At 41.6% G+C, this 20,576-nt stretch overlaps 1 protein-coding gene across 1 annotated transcript in view; it reads left to right on the top strand.

The window, feature by feature from the left end:
- The first annotated feature begins 10,120 nt into the window (after positions 1-10,120).
- Positions 10,121-20,576, top strand: part of TH (tyrosine hydroxylase) — a 34,944-nt gene continuing 24,488 nt past the window's right edge. The window contains exons 1-2 of the mRNA XM_006272424.4: positions 10,121-10,224; positions 15,255-15,458. Of these exons, the coding sequence (XP_006272486.1) occupies positions 10,135-10,224; positions 15,255-15,458 (294 nt within the window). The 5' untranslated portion in view covers positions 10,121-10,134. The remainder of the gene's footprint in view (positions 10,225-15,254; positions 15,459-20,576) is intronic.

Genomic DNA, 20,576 nt, shown 5'->3' with positions numbered 1-20,576 from the left:
TTAATCTCTTTTGGCTGAGCCTTACCCTTCAGCACATTGCATCAGAGCTGCTCAGTCAACTCACTTCCCAGCACTTGGACCAGTTCATCTAAGCTGCTTCTTTCCATTTCCTCTTCTACGTCAGATAAATTTCTTTATCCTCAGCACGATCCTTATATGCACATCATACCCAAAGGCATACAGAGGTGATCCTGCAGCCCCAAAGCCCAGTCAAACTGCTAATTAAGACTAAGAGCCTTTGCTTCATTTCTAATCCCTCTCAAACACTTCCTAAGGGCCCCTCTTTCTTCATTAAGATGTTAATTACTTAGTCAAATGGTGGTGCAATTGCAGGCAGATATGGCTCTGGGGGGGGTCCAGTGTTTAACTAGGCACACACGCAAAAAATAAAAGCCACGTTTGATGTCAGCACTAATTGCAGTTGAGACTGAAAAGATGATTAACATAGATATAGAGGCACCAAGGGGATGGAAATGTCAGAGCTGTGAGCTGCCTCCTAACAGGTAGGGGTTTGTTTTCTTTGGTCATCTTGTTTGACTTCTCTCTGAACTAGAGAAGGGTCTGAAGTGCCCCAAGGGAACATCAGGTACTGAGGTAGAGGAAGCAGGAAGAAGGATGCCCTGGCGAGTAAGACACTGACCTGAGTCTCAGAAGATCTAGCTTCAGGTTTAGGCTCTGCCAGTAACTTCCTGAACAGCTTCCATAAATCACTGAATGTCCCTGTGCCTAAGGCCATGGGCAGATGAAACAATTACACTGCTTTACAGAATTTTATGAGGGGAGGACTTACGAGCACATATCAGCTAATCTGCTGCAGTTTTTTCATCTGTCTGCTCTTATCCTGCTCTTATCTTAACCCTTGAATGAAACAAGTAGTAGACTACTGTGGCTTAACTTCTACTTACTGCAGGATAAAGTGGACAGACAAAATGGTCACAGTGGATGAGGCTGAAGATGTGTCCCCCCCATTTCCCCCGTCCCCCCCGCTTTCAAATGATACATGCATTTCATCTGTCCATACTCAGTTCTTTGTCAGAGCCATGGGGAGAATGATTGCCTGCTTTGCCTGCCTCATTTATTTGCACTGTTCAGGTCAGGGACTAGCAGAGGTGTAGCTGGCTACTTTGGCACTTTGGGCAGAACCAAGGGGCAGGAAGGGGCTTGTGCTAGAGGCTGGAGCCTCCCACCCTGATCATCATCAGTCACACTCCCTTTCCCACTGCTGTGTGGCCAACACCTATTGAATTAATGCTCTCAGAGCTGCTGCTGAACTGCATGTCAAATGCCAAGGCCTCAGTTTGACAATGGCTGTGTGAGGATGAGCCCAGACAGCAAGGAAACGAGGACTGAGGCTGGCAAAGAGATTCTTGCTTCTGGTCTCTGCATCTGTAACTTGTACCTACTGTGTGAGCTGTGCCCCTGCTGCCACCCTGGGGCTCCTGCCTCCATTCCAGCACCTCCACACTCAGAGTCAGCACCTGGGACTCGTGCCCTGGTCACCCAGCTCTGGTTAAGCTACCGGGGACTGATTTACAGTGTGTGAGCACAAGTGCTTAGAACAGTGAGCTGGGGCCTCCAAACATAACCGTAATACATATAGTTGTCACTAGGAGACAGTAAAGGGTTTCATCTTTTGTGGCTCTTGCTTATCTCTGGTCTGAATTGTATCTAGGACTGAAGGATATGGGGAGAGAGTAACCTTTTAAAAAGCAGGGGATTTTGGAAGCAGAGAAGCTGGTATCAAATTCACACTACAAGGCTACAAAGAAGAACTGGGGAATGGGAACCCAGTTCCAGGAGTGGGAAATGGGTGCATCACAGAAGTAAGGCACCAGACCTTGTCTGGAAGAAATAATTAGGTGTTGCCCTGCTATAATTACTCACTCCTCCTAGCAGAGGCAACAAACAGCAGTGATCTGTCTCTAGGAGCTGCATCTGAACCTCCTTGTCTAGAAGATTCATCGGTGTAATCTTTAGCAGGTCACATACATCCCCTGTGAGACATGTCACCAACCCTCCCTACAGCACTCGTAAATAGAAAAGAGGGTATTTAAAGGTCAGCAATACCCCAATATATTTTCCTCCAGTCTTGCGAGACGTAGCACACAGAAGGAGCTTCTAATTCAATACTTGCTTACTGCCTGGAGGCTCAGATTAGTGCTATCCTTGGAAGTTTTCAAGAGCAGGTTAGACACACTTGTCTGGGATGGTTTATTCAGGGATGATCCTGCCTTGAGCAGGGGCCTGAACTTGGTGACCCTATGAGGTCTTTTCCAGCACTACTTTCCTATGATCCTATGTTAAAGATCTTATATTACTGCCCCATCTCCAAGCTACAGGTCTCTGCCACTTCAATCCATCAAAGTGCTTGAATGCAGGCTAACCATAAAAAGAGTAGAAGCATCTGGCAGCAGGACTGAGAATTTCAGAAAAGGACAACATCAGAAATTATTTTGAATTGGGGAAACCAAAAAAGGAAACAAACACAGAGGAAAAAGAAAGACCAGTTGAAGTGATTAGTTTGCAGCCAGATAAAAAAAGTTTTGGTTTCCTTCTTTCTTTAAATCCAGAATTGTTTTTATTGACTATTGGTGAAATTGCAGTTCTGTGGAAGATTTTCCATTCACTGCAGTAGGCCAGGATTTTACCCTGTTTCCACTCTGGTCCAACTTGCAGATGCCTCTGTAGAAATTCTGGAGAACTATTTCACACAATGCACAAATCATTAATACTAGATACAACAAAAGCCAAAAGCTTAGCAGGCCTCAGAGAAGATCTATGTGTTTATAAGGATAAAATATCATCGATAAAAATAAGTTTTGGCTAGGATAGGACAACAAGTAGCAGGAACTGATACACTTTAATAAAGTCTCTGTTTTCATATGGAAGCAACATGAAGAAAAATCAGGCAAAAGAAAATATAGTCAAACAGTCAGTTTGTCAGTACAGTATTCTCAAGCACTTTTCTGATTATGCCATCTGGCTTTAAAGCCAATACTTTGCAGATTATTCCTTACATATACTCTTTGATTATGTTACACCTGTATTCTTGAGAGACATTTAAATTATACTTTGTGCTTCCAGAGTATTTTTAAAGTAAGTACTATATCAAATTTCCTATGTCCACTTTAATGATATTTTAAAACTATCCTATCAGTAACTTGACCACAGATTTGAACACCTGGAATTGTTTTTGGTGACTGGCTTTATACCCTTCTAAAAAATCTCCAATTAAAGCTTTATTGTGTCAATATATGGCAGTACTGAGTAGGTTACCAAATAAAAAATATAATAAAATACCTTCCTTATTTCAATTAATATATTACAAATATAGCTGTGTGTAATTGAAAGATTCTTGTTCACAAGGGGTTTCAAAATTTGGCTGTTCTAAAGCAGAGTAAAATCCCAATATTTGGGTTATTTTCCTTGATGAGAATCTCCATTATGTTTTCTTTTGTTGCCATTTTCTTTCAACAAAATCAAAATGTTTCATTCAGAAAATATTGAGACTGTAAGTTTCAATATAGTCAGGTTGAACCTTACCCCCCATTCCTTTTTTTCTTATTGCAATTTAGTGAAATTGGCCCAGTTTCACAAAGATTTTTGATTGTGACAAAACCATTTTTGTAACACAACAAGGCTGTGTTGAAGTTTCTCCAAATAATTTTTATTAGAAAACACTATAGTACTCAGTCTAACCATAGTTTCCTAAGGTTAACTTACTCAAAACTCAGTCATAAATTACTCAGTACCTCCACACTAAATTGCATTATGAGGCAGTTAATGTGTTCTCTTGATGTGTTTTCCTTTAGAAGCATACATCAAGATCAACTCTAGGAGCTGCAGATTTCAGACATTCAGTTGTTTCTCCTTTGATGAAGGAACTATTTTTAACACTTTCTATATAATTATTCTCCTATCTTTAATCTTTCTATTATGAAGAAAGGTACAGGAAATAAAGGAGGATCTGAACTGTCTCTCCTGCCCTCATAGGAACCAAATTTCTTCAACCAGATGAAATATAAATCAGCTTGGATGACTGTTCCTCCCCCTACCCCCTGCCATTTTTTGCATCTCTTCTCTTCCTGGCTGTGGTCTGGGCGAAATTCAGAAGTCCTGCTGTATTACAAGGAAAGTTCTGCTTGGCATATTTCTGACCACTCAGGATAAAATAATAATAATAAAAAAAAACTTGAAAAAAAGCTGTTTCCACGATCACTTTAAGTTAGATTTAGAGTAGCATTGTGGGTGTTTCTCCAGATAAATTCTGAGCCTTTTGAATGAGAGAGATATAAACCTACATCCCAGATCCAGAGTCCTCGGACTACAGGAAATTTCATTCTGACCTTTCTAGTTAGTGCTTATTTCTACAATGGGCTACACCAAAATCAGTACCTCAACTCAAATGTTACTGGAGAGAATATACTCTAATCTCCAGGATCAGTTATTACTAATTAAGAGCCCAAGAGGTGACACTTCCCTTCAGTCAAAACAGGTCACCACCAGGAAAGGCATATTTATTCAACATATCATCACGTAGAAAATGTGAAAAAAGGGTGATGTTTAACAGTACATAGGTTCTGAGACAGGGTGAATGGATTTTTATAGGAAGTAAATAGGTGTAATTTTCAGATTGCAATTGACAAAGGACTTCCTTCTCCCCTTCCAATTCAAGGATTAATTGTTTTTCATGGAAGATGAACAGTAAGGGTATGATCCATCTCCTATTTAGTTGTAAGATATTCAACTTCATGGCTGGAACATTGGATCTTAAAAAAAATGATATACTACCATTTCAAACAGTGTCTCTCTCATTCATCCTGTAATATATCTATGGGTAGGTGCATTTGTGTGTACACGCGCCCAGAGAAGGGGCAGAGAACCACAGGAATTCTTCAGTTCATTCTGTTTCCAGATTAAATACTTTCTTGGACATAACATCAATCAGGATGGGTGGCAGACGATCATTTTAATCAGTGCAATTGCTGAAAAAATGCACAACATACAACCCAACCCATTGATCTGGTCAAGCGATATTCAGTGCAGAGCCCAGTGCAGGGTGGGGGGGGGGGGGGAGGGAGGGGACAGGAGTGGGGAGAGAGATCTCAGTTTCTCCAAGCAACATGTCATTTTCCCATCTTTGCTCTTCCTGCCAGGCAGTGTCCACTTCCCCTGCCCACAATCAAAAGCAGCCTTGGGGCTGCTCTGATTTGTGCTTGGTATCAAATATTTCCAGAACTTCATTTCCAACCACAAGGGGGTACTGCAACATAGCAACGCTGGCCACCTTCTCCTCCCTGCCTCTTACCTGAATATATTTGCTAAATCAATTTTCCCCTTAGTATACTGCCTAGAACTATCTTCCAGGGTAGTGGAAGCTCCACATATGCATTGAGAGGATGGGTGGACTGCATTGAGTCTGTTATGGATGCAGTAATTCAGCATCTGACTGCAGGAACAGGCTCTAGGAACATTTTTAGTGTTTTTGAAGTCCAGCAAATGCCTCTCACCTTTCACTTTTGTATGGTTCTTTCTTTCTCTCTCTCACACCCACACCCACACACATGCACAACATTTCAGGCATGCAGTGTTTAGCAGAGGGAAAACTGGAAGTCCGAGAGGCACAGAGGGGATTATAGATTAAATTAAAGCCAAAGAAAGAACTGTGTGTTCAAAATATGAGTGAAGGTCTAGCTCACATGAAGGAGGCAGGGGAGCAGAGGTGGCTGGGAGCCGATAAGACCTGGTATGGCAACCCCCTACCTGCTGCTTAACTCATTGGTGTAATTTTTTGTTAAAAGAAGAGCATGTGTACCCATGTAGCTCAAGCAACAGGAATCCAAACTGACTGAGTTCCACCGAAACATCATTATATTCTGTACTGGGCCAGACCCTTAGCTGGTATAAGTCAATATAGCACCAATAACTTCTAATGACATTAATGACATTGTGGATACCACTGTCCCACATCAACTTTCGGGCAATAATAAGCACCTATGCCCCAACACTTCTTGCTGTCTAAGAAATGAAGATACAGTTCTATAGCCAGCTGAGTGACACTCTAAAAAACATACCCAACAACGATAAAATCCTACTACTGGTTGACTTCAGTGCATGCACTGGAGGTATTGGACTACACCACTTGGAACAGTCATGGAGAAATTTGGACATGGGTCTCTAAACACAAACAGAAAATTACTCCTAACACTCTGCACAGAGTTGGACCTTGCTATTACAAACACCTTCTTTAACATGCCAGAAAAGTGGTTCTACTCATGGCAGCACCCTTGGTCAAAACGATGGCAACCTTCTAGACTACGTCATCACTCATCTCAATGACCTGAGGGATGTTTACTTTACCAGGGCTATGCGAGGCGGAGAATGCTCTAAATATCACCAGCTTATCTATACTAAACTGAACATCAAGATTCACACTCCTAGACAGAAGGTTGCTCCAAAACTGAACCAATGTGTCAATGTTTTGAAACTTCACACAGAAGATGCAAGAAATCAGTTAGCAACTTCCATTTATGCTACAATGTGCCAATGCAAGAGCAAGTGAAACTATTGATAAAAGGTGAGATGCCTTTCGAACTGCAGTGCAATCAACAGCTAAAGAAGCCCTTCGTGTCCCAACTCAATGAAATTGGCACTGGTTTGATGCAAATGACAACAACATTTAAGCATTCCTTGTGGCCCATTGAGCCAAGCACTAATTTAAACTGGACAACTCCTCCTTTCTCATGGCTGCAGAAGTCTTCAGGAAATCAAAATCTGAAGTCCAAAAAAGGCTGTGGGAAATGGAGGGCAATTGGTGGAGAAACAAAGCAACAGAACTACAAGCTCCTGCTGATACTAATAACACCCAAGGTTTTTTTTTTTTTCAGGAGTAGAATCCTGAATAAAATCCATTTATGGACCACAAACAGCCAATACCTGTCCAATCCTGTCAACTGACAGCACCACCCTCCTGAATGAGCACAGTATGATATTAGAAAGATGGAAAGAACATTTTGCGACCCTCCTCAATCATGAATTGAGTGCAAATGATCAAACAGTGGACTCAACTGAGCAAAGACAAGTTCAGTATGAACTCAAAGGTCCTCCAACTCTGGAGAAGGCTTATGGAAATGGCAAACAGTAAGGCAGCTGGAGCCAATGAAATCACAGCTGAAGTACTTAAATACAGTGGTCCCACACTTCACAAAGCCTTGCTAGACCTATTTGATCTCTGCTGGAATAACAAGGCTTTAGTCCAGAATTTCAAAGATGCCAAAATCATAACAATTGACAAGCACAAAGGAGACAGATATGACTGCAGCAACTACTCATGATATTTCACTCCTCTCCATCGCTGATAAAACCCTTGGTAAGCTGTTGCTGAAAAGACTCCAGGTTACTGCAGATGATATACTCCCTGAATCCCAGTGTGGTTTTCATTCATCAAGCAGCACTGCCAACATGATGATATTTTATTTGCCCTACACCAGTTTACAGGAGAAAGCTGCCGAGCAACAAATGCCCCTGTACATTGCGTGTGTCGACTTTAGTAAGGTGTTCAACTCTACTGGATGCCTTGCTCTCTGGTGCTTTCTTGCAAAGTTTGGCTGCCCAGACAAACTAATTTACCTCATACACTGCTCCCATGACAACACGCAGGGCCCTGTATCAGTGGGTGACTCATCTGATGCCATGTAGCTCATGGGGTTAAACAGGGCTGTGTGCTTGCCCCTACATTATTTACTTTGTTCTTGGCTAGAGTGCTAGAAGTCACTGTACATACTACTGCTACTGGTGTCACCCTAACAACATGATTTGATGGCAGACTTCTAAGCCTCCACTGATGCAAGGCCCAAAACAAATCCCAACAAAGTGAAGAAAAGGATTTACTGTATGCTGATGACTCAGCATTTGTCGCCCTTTCTAAGAATGACCTGCTGCATTTACTGAATTCCTTTGACAATGCTACATCCCTTTTCAGCCTCTGTGTTAATGTAAAGAAAACAGAAGTCCTGTACCAACCACCTCCTGACAGAAACCTAATCGCCTCCATCACCACCAGAAATAAAATTGAATGGCAGCCAATTAAACAACATCAAGTCCTTTTGCTACATAGGTAGCACAATTACCAATGACACCAGCATTGACAAAGAATTTCCAGCACACTTGAAGTCAGCTGCCTCAGCTTTTGATCACCTACAAAAAAAGACTATGGACAAGAAAGGGGGTAAAAGTATCTACAAAATGCCAAGTTTACAGAGTGGCTGGGCACCCTTGTCTCCTATACTCATTAGAGAACTGTCCCCTTTATCATTGCCATATCAGAAAACTTAACTGACTGCTGCGCCACCTACGCAGCATAATGGGAAGTAAATGGTCTGACAAAATCACGACTGGCAGCCATGCTATGTGTGGAAGCTATGCAAGCATTGAGGCAAATGACCTGGGTCAGCCACGTCATATGTATGGACAACAATCGACTGCTTAAGAGAGTTCTGTACAGTGAATTGGAAAAAGGCAGTAGGAAGATTGGCTATCCCAAACTCCACTACAAGGACTGCATTAAGCAGCACATAGCCTGCTGGGCTGGACTTAATGTCCTGGGAGAATATGGGCCATGATAGGTGAGCATGGCACTCTGCTACAAAGGAAGCAGAATGAGCAACAGAACAACATCACACCACCACCTTGGCCAACAGTAGGAGGGAATGTAGACACCAGCTTGCCCTGGCCAGTTTCCTGAACCTTATATGAGGACACTAATTTCCAGTATCAGTAGTAGTCATACTTGAAAACGAGTGACAGTCATTATTATTATAACTTCTGTGGCAAGTTACAGCAGCTTAAGGATGTTGCTTATGAAGTCTAGAATTTGGAAAGCAAGTGCCAGAAAAATCACCAGCCTCACTGGCAGTCATTGACAACAGCTTGGCATTCTCGGCAGAGAGACTGAAGACTTTACCAGCCACTTTGGCTGACCTACCATTACTTCTCCTTTGGGGATGGTTCTTTTGCAGTGACGGCTCTGTGTACAATCAGTGAGGCTATGTGAGAGACCGTAAAATGCTGCTGCCGGATGTTATGAGAGAGACAGGATTTCTGGGACATAACTTCACCTAATGTAAGTCAATGTAGCTGCACTGACTACCGTGTTTCTAAGATGCTTTGCCACAGCTGACGGTCTAGCCCACTGGTTTACCATTAAGCACATTTATACAGTATTTTAAAATGTTAAAGAAGTTTTCTGGTACAGCTGCAGTAGCTCTAATGCTAAAGAAGGGGACAGCATCAGTACAACATGGGCAGTAAAATCAAATCCCTGAGAGACATACTCAGCCAACTTAAATTGTCATAGCTTCACTGAACTTTGATTCAGCCTGCTTGATGTAACGACAGTGAATGGAGCAGAATCCTTTGGAACAATGGATCTTTCTATTATGTCCTGGTTAGATGTTTCAAGATGCCTTTCCCTTCCACTGACTCAAAGGCCCTGATTCTCATCTCACTGATATTAGCTTTGTAATACTAGGCCAAGATCTTCAATTTATGTAAATAATTGCTGAAGTCAAAGGTGAGAGTTATTCCTGATTTATGCCAGCAGGCATGCACATGAGTTCAGGGTCAGGTAAAAAGCCCAAGGTCCCAGCTTTCTTGTTGGTTTAGTCCCCCTACCCCAAAATCAGGGCTGCAGAACAAAAAGGGGGAGAGGGAGAGTTCTCAATCTTTTTCCTCCCTTTGCTGTGGCTTTCTACAGTTTGCAACCACTTCAGAGCAACTCAAAGAGGAGAAGAAAGTGGGGAGAAGACTAAAATATATGTGGCAGAGGAGCCAACTCCTTCAAGAAGAGCAAACACACACGCACAGAAAAAAAGGAACAAAGATCAGAAGCTTTTGGGGGCAGGAGGGGAAGGAGAGATGGCTGGTGTGTGACAGCTGGGTGGCTGCAATCTTTGTAGCAATTAGATTTAATGGGACAGAAGCGTTTTTTCCTCCACGTCCCCTCCTCCTCCTCTTCTCTCTTTGCCTCAGGCTGAAGGGGTGGGGCCTGTGAGAGGGTCCTTGACGTCAGACTTGCCCTATAAAAGCTTGGCAAGGTGAGGGAAAGCTCAGAGCAGAGCCCGTGTAGCAGCAAAGATGCCAACCCCCAACTCCTCTGCCTCTTCAGCCAAAGGCTTCCGCAGGGCGGTTTCAGAGTTGGACTCCAAGCAAGCAGAGGCCCTCATGGTAAGAGACCCTCCCCATCCCCACCCTGAAACCCAAAAGTCTATAGCAGAACTGAAGCCACACAGGGGATTACAACTGTAGATAGGTGGACAGAGTAACAACTTACTTTCTAATGCACTGCCTTCACCCAGGGACCTTGGTACTTGGGGTTGGCAGCCCCCCACCCCAATAAAACCCAGTCTTAATAATGATGCACCCTAAATAAAATAGAAATGAGGGAGAAAGCCATTCAGGTCATCATTATTATTGCTAGTAATGATTATAATAGGCATTTAAGTAGTAATAATTATAGTACAATAAAACAGTCCCATTAAATTAAAACACCGAATAGAACTAAAGCCAAGAATATTAAGGTTAAAAAGGGCACTTCTAAACACATCATAGTTTTTCTATTTTTCAGGGGTTTAAAATGAAGGGATTTCTTCTGTTCCAGTGTAATGAAAATGCATGACTCTTTATTCTGGCAGATCTGCCAGGCAGAGGGAATTCAAGCAAACTTGCAAAACGTTGCTATGTAATTATTATTGCCATGTTCATTTCTCCCAGCAGTTAGATTTATGACTCTCAGCTCTGTGTGTGGAATAATCCCACATGACCTATAACTTTAAAGAAGGTGAAGATAAAACATTGTGCTGAGCCATAAGCTACCTTTAAAAATTAAACTCCAGTCAGCAGCAAATATACTGCTTCTGTTATCTTTGCTCTAAGGACATTTAGGAAGTTTTAGTTAAGAACACTTTTGTCATCTCATCCCAACTGATGTTGCCAAGAACAGTAGCCAGTGTGACTCAAGACTTGTTAGAGTGAAACCCTTTAATGCATAGTTAGTCAAAAACGGTCTGTCTTCTGCTATGCTAGATGACTGACTGTCATAGTGAGTGGTATCTGCATGGCACAATTTAGTGCTTCACAGTCATGGCACTAAAGAATCTCAAGTCACAGCTTTGACTAGCAACTATATGTGGCAAACTAGTACCTTACATAGTTTGTCCCAAACAGCTAGGTAGCAGATTATAAAGATCTTTTTTTGTAGAGTTCTGAAGGGATGTTCTGTGTGTGCAAAGAGCATGTACTGAAAATCTGGATTTAATACAGGACTTAGAATATATGTTTCTCTAATACATATATTCTAAACCTTTACTTGGTTTTTCCTAGCAGTGATGGTCCAGCCCTGCACTTAACAATGTCACTGGTGGGCTGCCTTACACATAGGGAGCTCCCAGACAAGAGATTTCCAATTGTCCTTTTTCCTACCACCTCTCAGGGTCTTAGATGTTGAAGATGGAGGGACAAGGCAAATAAGGCCACTTTGTCCAACACTGGACTGTTTTTCTGAATACTGTGTGTGGCAATGGAAATTATTTCACATGCATTGTCTGCAGGGAATAAACTGATTTCACTTCTATTCCCCCTGCTCTTTTTATTTTTACTTACTGCCTCTTCCCTTGCTTCTGTGTAATCCTCTGTATTTAGTAAAATCAGCTACTGTGTAAACAAACCCAGCCTTTGAGAGACACACTAGGAAAGAAGGGGAAAAGGGCTTTGGGACTAAAGACGTACGCATACTTTCTGTAATAAATGATCACTAAATAGCTTGGGAGGGCCTGCATCTTCCCTTGGCATTTTCCTACTGGCAAATAGTGAACTTCTAAAGGTAGCTAACTCTTAAATTATTGACATTTTTCAGATTGCCAGTCAAATGAATGCTTAAAAGGCCCTCTCTGTCTGTCTGGGCTGTTATCAGGAATTACAGTAGAGGTGTGCAGTCAGGTTCTAATACAAGCTGTGTGAATGTTCAGTCTTTAAAAAGAAAAAGAAACATTAAATAGTGCTACCTCTTGAAATAAGTTTTGTCAACATGTGTTAGCTGCACAGACCCTGTTTCCTTCTAGACATTCTGCGCTGCCTTTGACCAATTATTTAAGGTGCATCTTATCTCAGTGCAGCATGTTATTTAATATATAATTTATTATAGATTATTTTTGTAATCCAGAATCTCTCCCAGTCCCGTCACTGCTTTTGAATGGGAAGGTGTTTGGAAATGGTCAGAACAAAACTATGCTAGGATTTAATCAGAATCAGAATTTAAGTTACAGCTTACATCTCTAGAGAATGAAATAATATCTGCCAAAATAAATCAATAGAAGTACTGATGAAGGTAGTATGAGAAAAAAAGGAAGCCTACAGATAAAATCAAGTTAGCAGCAGAAATGGCAGGAAAACTATGCTCTCCGCACCCTCCTCTTCTCCCCTCCACCCAGCTAAAATCCAGTTTCCTGGTAACTTACCTCTCCAGACTAGGTGAACTCCACTGTCCTTTCTACTAGCCATTCATAAGGAGAGGACTGATTTCCTTTTGATCTAGAACAGTCTGCTGCATAGGAGTGAAACAATCCATTCTAGAGAGGAGGAGCACGAGATAATAAGTCGTAGCAGGGCACTGATATTGATGTCTGCTCACATTTGAGACAGAAACGTAGCACAGCTCACTGAATGGAAACAACATGGGTCATATTCACGTTTAGACATGATCTCAGCTGCCTAATTCCATACTGATTTTTATATGACACACACTCCGTCATACTATCTGAGCCCTGTTCAGTAACATACAAGATATAGGATTTAAATCCGTCATGTGTGGTTCTTTCCTTCCCGGATAAAATTAAAATTTTACCTAGATAAAATTAAAATTTGTCGAACTTCAGACATAAGTGCAGAGGGCACCTTTTTCGTAAAGCATGCGCTCAACTTCAGACCATTACAGAGTTTGTTTATCGTGGATAGCTGCTGAGGTGCTGGATGTTTTTCCTATTCATTGCAGACCATTTAAAGTAAGCACTGGCTCCATTTTAAACATTGTATTAAGACTTAAAACAATATGTTTAACATTATACACATATTTATTCTATGCCTGCTGCAGCAACTACTGCAACTGCCGCTATGTGACCAACCAACCCTAGCCCTTGCTGTTACAGCAACCTCATAGTGTCAGGGCACCCAGCTTCTGCTGCAAGGGCAACTCTGTGGAGCTGTTTTTGCTGCCAGAGCGTGGACTCCACAGGGGTGGAGAACTATTCTGGCACCCCCTCCTAAGTTGGTACATGACTCTGAACCACCTTGCCATCCCTAGATGTGTGTGCACGCATCTGTTTTAAATGTCAGAGTAAAGCCCCAAAGCTGTGTTCAGACTTTTAAATAATCCAAAATGAGAGAGAGAGGATATATGCTTAGGGGATGGTCTCTAAGAGAATGTAAATAGAATAGATGGGCTAGTTAAAAATATATTTTTAAAAAATTCTTCAAACAAAATGTTTCCTAAACCCTTTAGTTTATTGGACAATTTTCTCATTGCTCAAAGTTTGTCAGTGAAGCCCGAATGAAAAAGTGGAAACACTTGGATTTGTTTTGTTTGTGCTCCTGATCTATGTTTAATTCCTGCATGTTTTTGCAAATTATTTCTTTTTCATTGTGTGTGTTGGGCTTTCCATGCTCATTGGGAGACTGTTTTTAGTTACACGGTAGAATATTTTGAAAAAAGCTGAGAACTTTCATTTTATAACAATTTTTTTTGCTTTGCGAGTTAAAAAAAAATCCAAATGTGAAATAGAAAATTTTGGGTTTCTAAGTTTGGCAGGTAAAACAAGTAAGGGGAAGTCAGATTTTATAAAGCTTGAACACTAACAACCACAAGCAGTGACATATTTAAGTGCAGGAGAAGGACCCAAGCTATCACCAGAATCTGAACAAGCCCGAACTACTTATTGTAGACGCAGACCAAACTACCAGTTTTTTCTCCCTTGAGATATTGAAAATCTGTAGTTGAATAGTTTCCCTTGGCCTCATTTCTAGTAATCACAAATTTGATTAGTGAGATAAATACTTTGGAATAAAAGTTGCTGGACATTTTTAAAAGAAGACTTTGTAAAAGGAAATCCTGAAATACGTCGCAGTAGGGTAGCAAAATATTCAGTGACTGGTTAATTATCATGTGCAAAACTAACCCTTTGGTGGTTCTCCACTGGCATATCCGGCCTGTTTGAAGACCCATGCAAGACAAACCTCAGTCTGGCAGTTTTCCTTATAAGAAGAAATAAGTTACAGCATTACACTAGTGCTTGGGAGATCTAAACTCAGTTCATGACTCTGCCACAACCTGCCTTTCCAAATCTTGGGCAAATTACTTATTCACTCCTTTGCCTCAGTTCCCCAGCTCCAAAACAGAGAATTTTGCACTTGAGAGCAAACAAGAGTTGCTTGTAAAAAATGGAGGCATAGAGAGATGGACCAAGTTCTCTATGGATATAAAGGGATGTAGTTCTATTTCTAGTTCAAGAGGACTAGGTCTATTTACATTGACAGAGAATTACCTCAGAAATCCCTGCCTTAAGTGTCACTGAATAAAAAGAACGTAAGTAAGAGGTTTTTACTGACATATTTTCTTTGCGCTGGAATCTACTGCAGCACAAAAAATAAAATTGGTTTAGTAAAAGTATAATGGACCCTTTGTCAGCAGTGATTGACCCAGGGCCTTCTATACTAAAGAATAACTAGAAGCAAGGGTAGATCTAGAATTTTGAAAAGGGGGGTGCAGATGAAGTGCATCATCACAAATAGAAACAACACATTTTCTGCATATAAAATATAAACTAGAAGCTTCACTAATATCCTAAGGGCCTAGGGCTGTATCACTCAGCTTAAGATTGAAAGAAAAACAAATATAACTTCATTAGAAAGAGTTAAAATGAATCTGTGGGATTGTGAAATAGGACCTTCATTATCAGGGACAGCTAATAGACAGCAGAAATGCAGAACAAAGGTTTGCTTGACTGGTGGAACATCAAGATCATTAAATTCAGAAGCTCAAAAAAAAAGTCTGGAGTCAAATCAAGGTCATCTGGCTGTCTCCAGTAGGTGCAGTTCTCTGCTAGCCCGTAAAGGAGTTAAGATCAAATTCAGGCACTGGAAGTCTGATGCTTCCTCAGTTGTCTTGAGGAGAGGCCTTCTACCTCTAACTCTTTTCTCCTTTCCAGTCTCCAAGGTTCATTGGTAGACGACAAAGCCTCATAGAAGATGCCAGGAAGGAGAGAGAGGCTGCAGCTGCAGCCACTGATGCTGCAGAGTCCACAGAAATGATTGTCTTTGAAGAGAAAGATGGAAGGGCCATATTGAATCTTTTCTTCCTGCTCAAGGGAGCTAAATCTTCCTCCCTGTCCCGTGCGTTTAAAGTTTTTGAGGTGAGCACCTAATCTCTCATTCTTTCATAAGCAAACACTGTGTAGCAGGAGTGAGGGCAACCTAGGCCTGTGTTATAGGGAATCTGCCAATTCATCAGAGTTCAGTTGGGGAAAAAAAATCAAGTTTAAGGCCTCCATACTCTGAATTCTCTTTTAATTCTTCAGGCTATAAATAGATACAACCCAATTTCCATAGTTAACGTATTAAACTTATGAAGAACATCTTGTTTATTTGCTATTGCCTCTAGCTCACTGTTTCCCAGTGAGTAAGATACAGCCAGGGCACTATCCAGCTAAGTACAAGTACCAGGCTCTGGGCTTGCTTAGAGTGAGCTAGTAGCCAGCATACCTAACATATAAATAATGTGTATTCATCCCTCACTCTAGTGATGGCCTCTAATGTTCAGTGTGCAAGTCAGTTGCCCAGGGTACTCAACTTAATGTTAAGCCATGGAAGACCTGGACTCAGAGTGTATCAGCAGATGAATCACCCACTTTTCAAAGGCTGCTTGGCCTAGGATTGCAGTGAACTACATAGCTACCTCACATGCCTTGCTTACCCCTTTCCTCAAGGCTTTGCCCATCTCTGAATTACATCCTTGTTGAACTTCAGACTTTTTTTTCAGGACCAGTTTCATATAGATGTGTAATGGAACAGCTTCCATTGACTTCACAGAGCTCTGCTTAGTCAAGGGATACATTTGATCTACATATTTTAAATGAGCTGTATTGATTTTTTTTAGTGCTGCATTCTTTATGATACCATTATATACAGTTGTGTTGGGGAATGGTAATTAATTGGATGTTTTCCTTCTGGCCACCAATCAAAAGTAGCATCTTTATGACACTCAAATGGAAACTTGGAGGTAAGTATTCATTAAGCCAGTAGTCAAAGATAACAATTTACTGATATAGTAATATAGCATACTGCATCCCAAAGGAGCTACTTTGCAAGTCCTGGTCCTACATCTCCTTCCATTTACACAGACTTAATTCTATTAACTACAGTGGTGTGACAGGCAGGAGAAGTAGGCCCTCCATACCACACTTGTCACTTTTATTTACTGGAGAGATGCACCCACTTCTGGGGAGGGAGGGATGGGACCTGACTATTAACACTGCACAACAACACTAAAAAGACAGCTGAGATAGAAAAATCAATTGAATCTGCAAAAGTTTTCACTAGAAACTACACAAATAGAAATGAGAGCAGAGGAGATGCCCTGACCTTATGGAACATCTCTCAGGTTCTTTACCGGCCATGAGTGATGGTGAATCTCCTCTACAAGAAGGGATGGAACCAGGATAAAAATGCATACATTTATAATTAATGCTAGCAGTGGCATTATTTGTCCTATAGAACTGCTGGGCACTTGCCATTACAGTTACTATCTCTTCCTAGGAAGTTCACAACTGTTAAGAAAGCCTTGGGAATTCATGAGCAATAAATTTTAAATGCAATTTACTACTCATCTGGTACAAGAAGCTGAACTCTTTGTGTTCTGTAAATTTTGCAGGATTCTCCACTTCAAAGATTTGGGGAATATCTATTTTACACTGGATTTAAAAATATAAACATTAAAACAAAATAAAAATCAAGCAAGCACTCATGGTGGTTTTTATTCAGATTGCACTTGCTTCCTTCCAAGGTGATTTATTCATTGAATCAAGACCTCCTGAAGTGTTAAAAAAGTTCAGCTTGTCACAAAGAGAACTTGAAAAAAAGAGAAGTGAAAACATAAGCATGTCAAGCTATAACAGGGAAACATTCATTTCCAAGATCCCTCTGGCGATGTAGGTGCAAGATATGAAAGCAGACGAGCATAATGACATTTGCTTCGTCATGAAGCAGGCTGCAGGGAAGCTGGTTTCACTCTGCTGTGTGCGTTTTATGCAGCCAAAGCATAGGTAATGCAATCAGAGCTGTCAAATTAATGCTAAGGTATTGATTATTGAGGGGACAATGCAATAGGGTGGTTGGTTGGTACATTCAGAAACACAATCCTAAATTAAATTTACCTGTGACATTGCATCTGTTCCTTCTCATTTTACTGCTTCTGATTGACTAAAAATCACATCCCTTCCTCTCCTGAAGAACTGTGTCTCTCTGAAAAGAGTGGATCATTGCTCAGTGAAGCGGACTGCAAGATTTAGTTTTCACTTTCTTAGAGAAAATATCCACAAAGTTGCCCGAACTCTTTTTGAAGAGGGTGTATTCATTCCCCCACTCCCACTTTATCTCTAGGTGAATTAATTTGTGATGAAAAGTGACAAATGAGTTCCTTAAAGGCCAAGATCTGGGCAGGTATATTATGGAACGCACTTTCCATGTAGCTCCTCTATCTCAATGCATCTGCCTATCACTGATTGGGAAGGGCCCCTGTTAGTGTGACATTATTTTATATCTGCTCCCCATGTGGAGCAGATATGACAAGGCCCAGTTTACTTGTGATACATAAGCAAAGGCCCTTCATAGTATCAGTGTCTGTGTGCAAGACAGATGGCAATCTCATAGGCCATTGAACAACTATTTTACTCTCGGTCAATCACCACTAATAGGAGGATTGACTTGAACCTATGACCTCAAGGTAGAATCACTTCTCTGACATTACTAGCCATCTGAGCCAACCCATTAACTGCTAGCTTTATTTTTCCTGTGCTGAATATATGCTTCACACATCAAATCAGCCACTAAGAGGTTAACTAGTTCAGACTGTATATACATAGAACATCCATTTAAGTTACTCTTTTTCTATTGACTTCAAGTGTCTGGAGAATAGGCAAAAAAGTGAGCTATATTGTTTCATCTGATATTTGCACTTACATGTGCGTACTGCCAGCATAGTTTGAGTGCTGATAGTGAAAAAAACGGTGGTCTCTGAGCTAGTGATGTCTGACTTTTGGGGATCTCCACTCTGTTTAATAAGAGAGTAACCATGGTGAGCGATCTGCAGCTGCTATAACTCACCTTTCATTTCAGGGGTCTTATTCCAGTTTACCACCTGAAGTAAAGTTACCACCTGGTTATTCAAGTGACTGCTTTGGTGCTCTTTTAATTGCCAGCATTATGTTCCCAGCATTGCACCCTTCCCTTCCCTTAAGGCCAGAGAAGGATAGGGGAAAGATAACGTTCCAGATATTTCTGAATAAGCAAGTTATTTCAGGAACTGCAAGGGTGCCACTGACTGATCTCCCATTGTATCTTTTTTATTTTTGGCTCCTGTTACCTTTTGTAAGCCAAAAAGAAGACAAAGTAACTTTTCTAGTTATTTAAGATTTCACAAGGTCTTAAATAATCCATTTGAAAGGTGCTACTTATTAGATAGGTCAGATCAGTGGTTTGAAGTTATTGGAAGGAAGACTAAAGCAATCAATCAATCACAATGTTTTTTGAGAGCTACTTTAATGGCTAAGCTGGACGGCAACCTATTACTGTGGTGAGGATCAGACTGAATATACTACTTCCAGGCTAAAATGGGCACAGATAAAAGTAGCATGTAGAGATGCCTTGTATGGATGGTTGGGCAAAAGGGAAGATGTAGTACTACATCTATCTAAAGAGATGTCTCCATTTTTTAATTTTTTTTGCTGAGACTACCACTGAGTTTGACAGAAAGCTGCTTGCTGGTGGGATTGTAACTGTGGTGTGAATGCTGTCAGGAATTCAGAGAAAATGAGAAGATGTATTTGTGTGCATGTTTGTGGGAGAGAAAGAGTTAAATGTGCTCAAGGTGTTTGTGCCCTTTTGCTGCTTCAGATATTAAAGACAATTCATGAATGATTTCTCATGGATCATTGGCTCTTCACTAGCAATAGGCCAAATTAATACAGCTTTATCCTAAGATGGGCCAGACAACAGGTCAACCCCACCACTAAAATGAATAGGGTTAACTTAATGCCTGGGTGGGACCTAGAAAAGAAATCCTGATTGGACAACAGACCAACCCCCATTATAAATCCACCCTCTATGGTGGGAAGACCCATTGTCTAGGTGGAGCTTAGAAAAAAAACTCTGACTGGGCACCGTTCCTGCGAAGCCCCTGTTGCCTTCTCAGTGCTCCACTGGATTCTCCAATATAAAGATGGACCAGTTATCCTCCCCACACCTGAGCTGCTCCTGACCATCTGCCCAAGCCTCTAGCCACTTCTGCTGGCTCCAGGCACCCTGGGCCTATTCCTGACCACCCTTTTTTCTAGCTGTGGCTTCTGCCACATCTGGTGGGACACCAGTGGCCTGTGCCATATGGTGCTTCCCCAGGCCCAATTGTGACTTCCCACCTACTGATGCTGATTCCTATAACATCTCTTCATGAGCTGGATCCAGCTTGTGGGTGATAGGTTACAGACCCTGTTTATTTCAGCACCTCGGCCAGAGCACCAAACTTTGGTGAATGAAAGCCGGCTGATTGTTCCTTGCAGTAGCTGCAGCTCATGTCTACAAATACAACAGCAGCAGAAGCCTAAAGCATTTTAACTATCCAAGTATGTAGGCAGCTCCTTGGATGGGCTTTGTTGGCTACACTGAGTTTTGTGCTTTTCCATTCAAGCTAATAGTTGGAACAGCCAAAGTTGGCTAGTTCAAAGCTAGCTACAATGCAAGGTACAGTGGTTTTAGGCATGTGCTATTTCCTTTTGGGTAAAGTTGCCTGAAACCTGCAGTCACAGGTGACTTTGAAAAGACTGCAGTTGTACTAGTGGCCCTCCTTACGTATAAAGTGTTAAAAAAATAAGTGTCAACTGTGTGTTGTTAAAACTATTTGTAGTCACTTGTTGGCACACTCCAATCTGAGAGTTTGTACCTCTTAACTACATAGCCCCTTATCAGTTTAGTTTCAACTGTTCAAATAAAGAAATTTGAACTTTGGCCACAGCTCTGGAGTGAGACACATAGGTGAAAGCCCCCGTGAGCCCCAGGACCCCGCAACAGGACCCTCAATGACCCCCAGCCTGCTGGAGGTAAGTGGGGCCCTTGGTGGGTGGGACCATGGGTGACTGGTGCCACCTTAGTCAGGGGGGACATGTGCCCCCCAGTGACCACTCAACTACCGGGGGGGGGGGGGTGTCCCCCTGTGGCCAATTGCAAGACAGCTGATCACTGTGGCCATTCACTGCAGCTAC

The sequence above is a fragment of the Alligator mississippiensis genome, chromosome 2, assembly GCF_030867095.1.
Source record: "Alligator mississippiensis isolate rAllMis1 chromosome 2, rAllMis1, whole genome shotgun sequence".
NCBI classification, from domain to species: Eukaryota; Metazoa; Chordata; order Crocodylia; family Alligatoridae; genus Alligator; species Alligator mississippiensis.
This window is presented reverse-complemented; position numbering and strand designations above follow the sequence as displayed.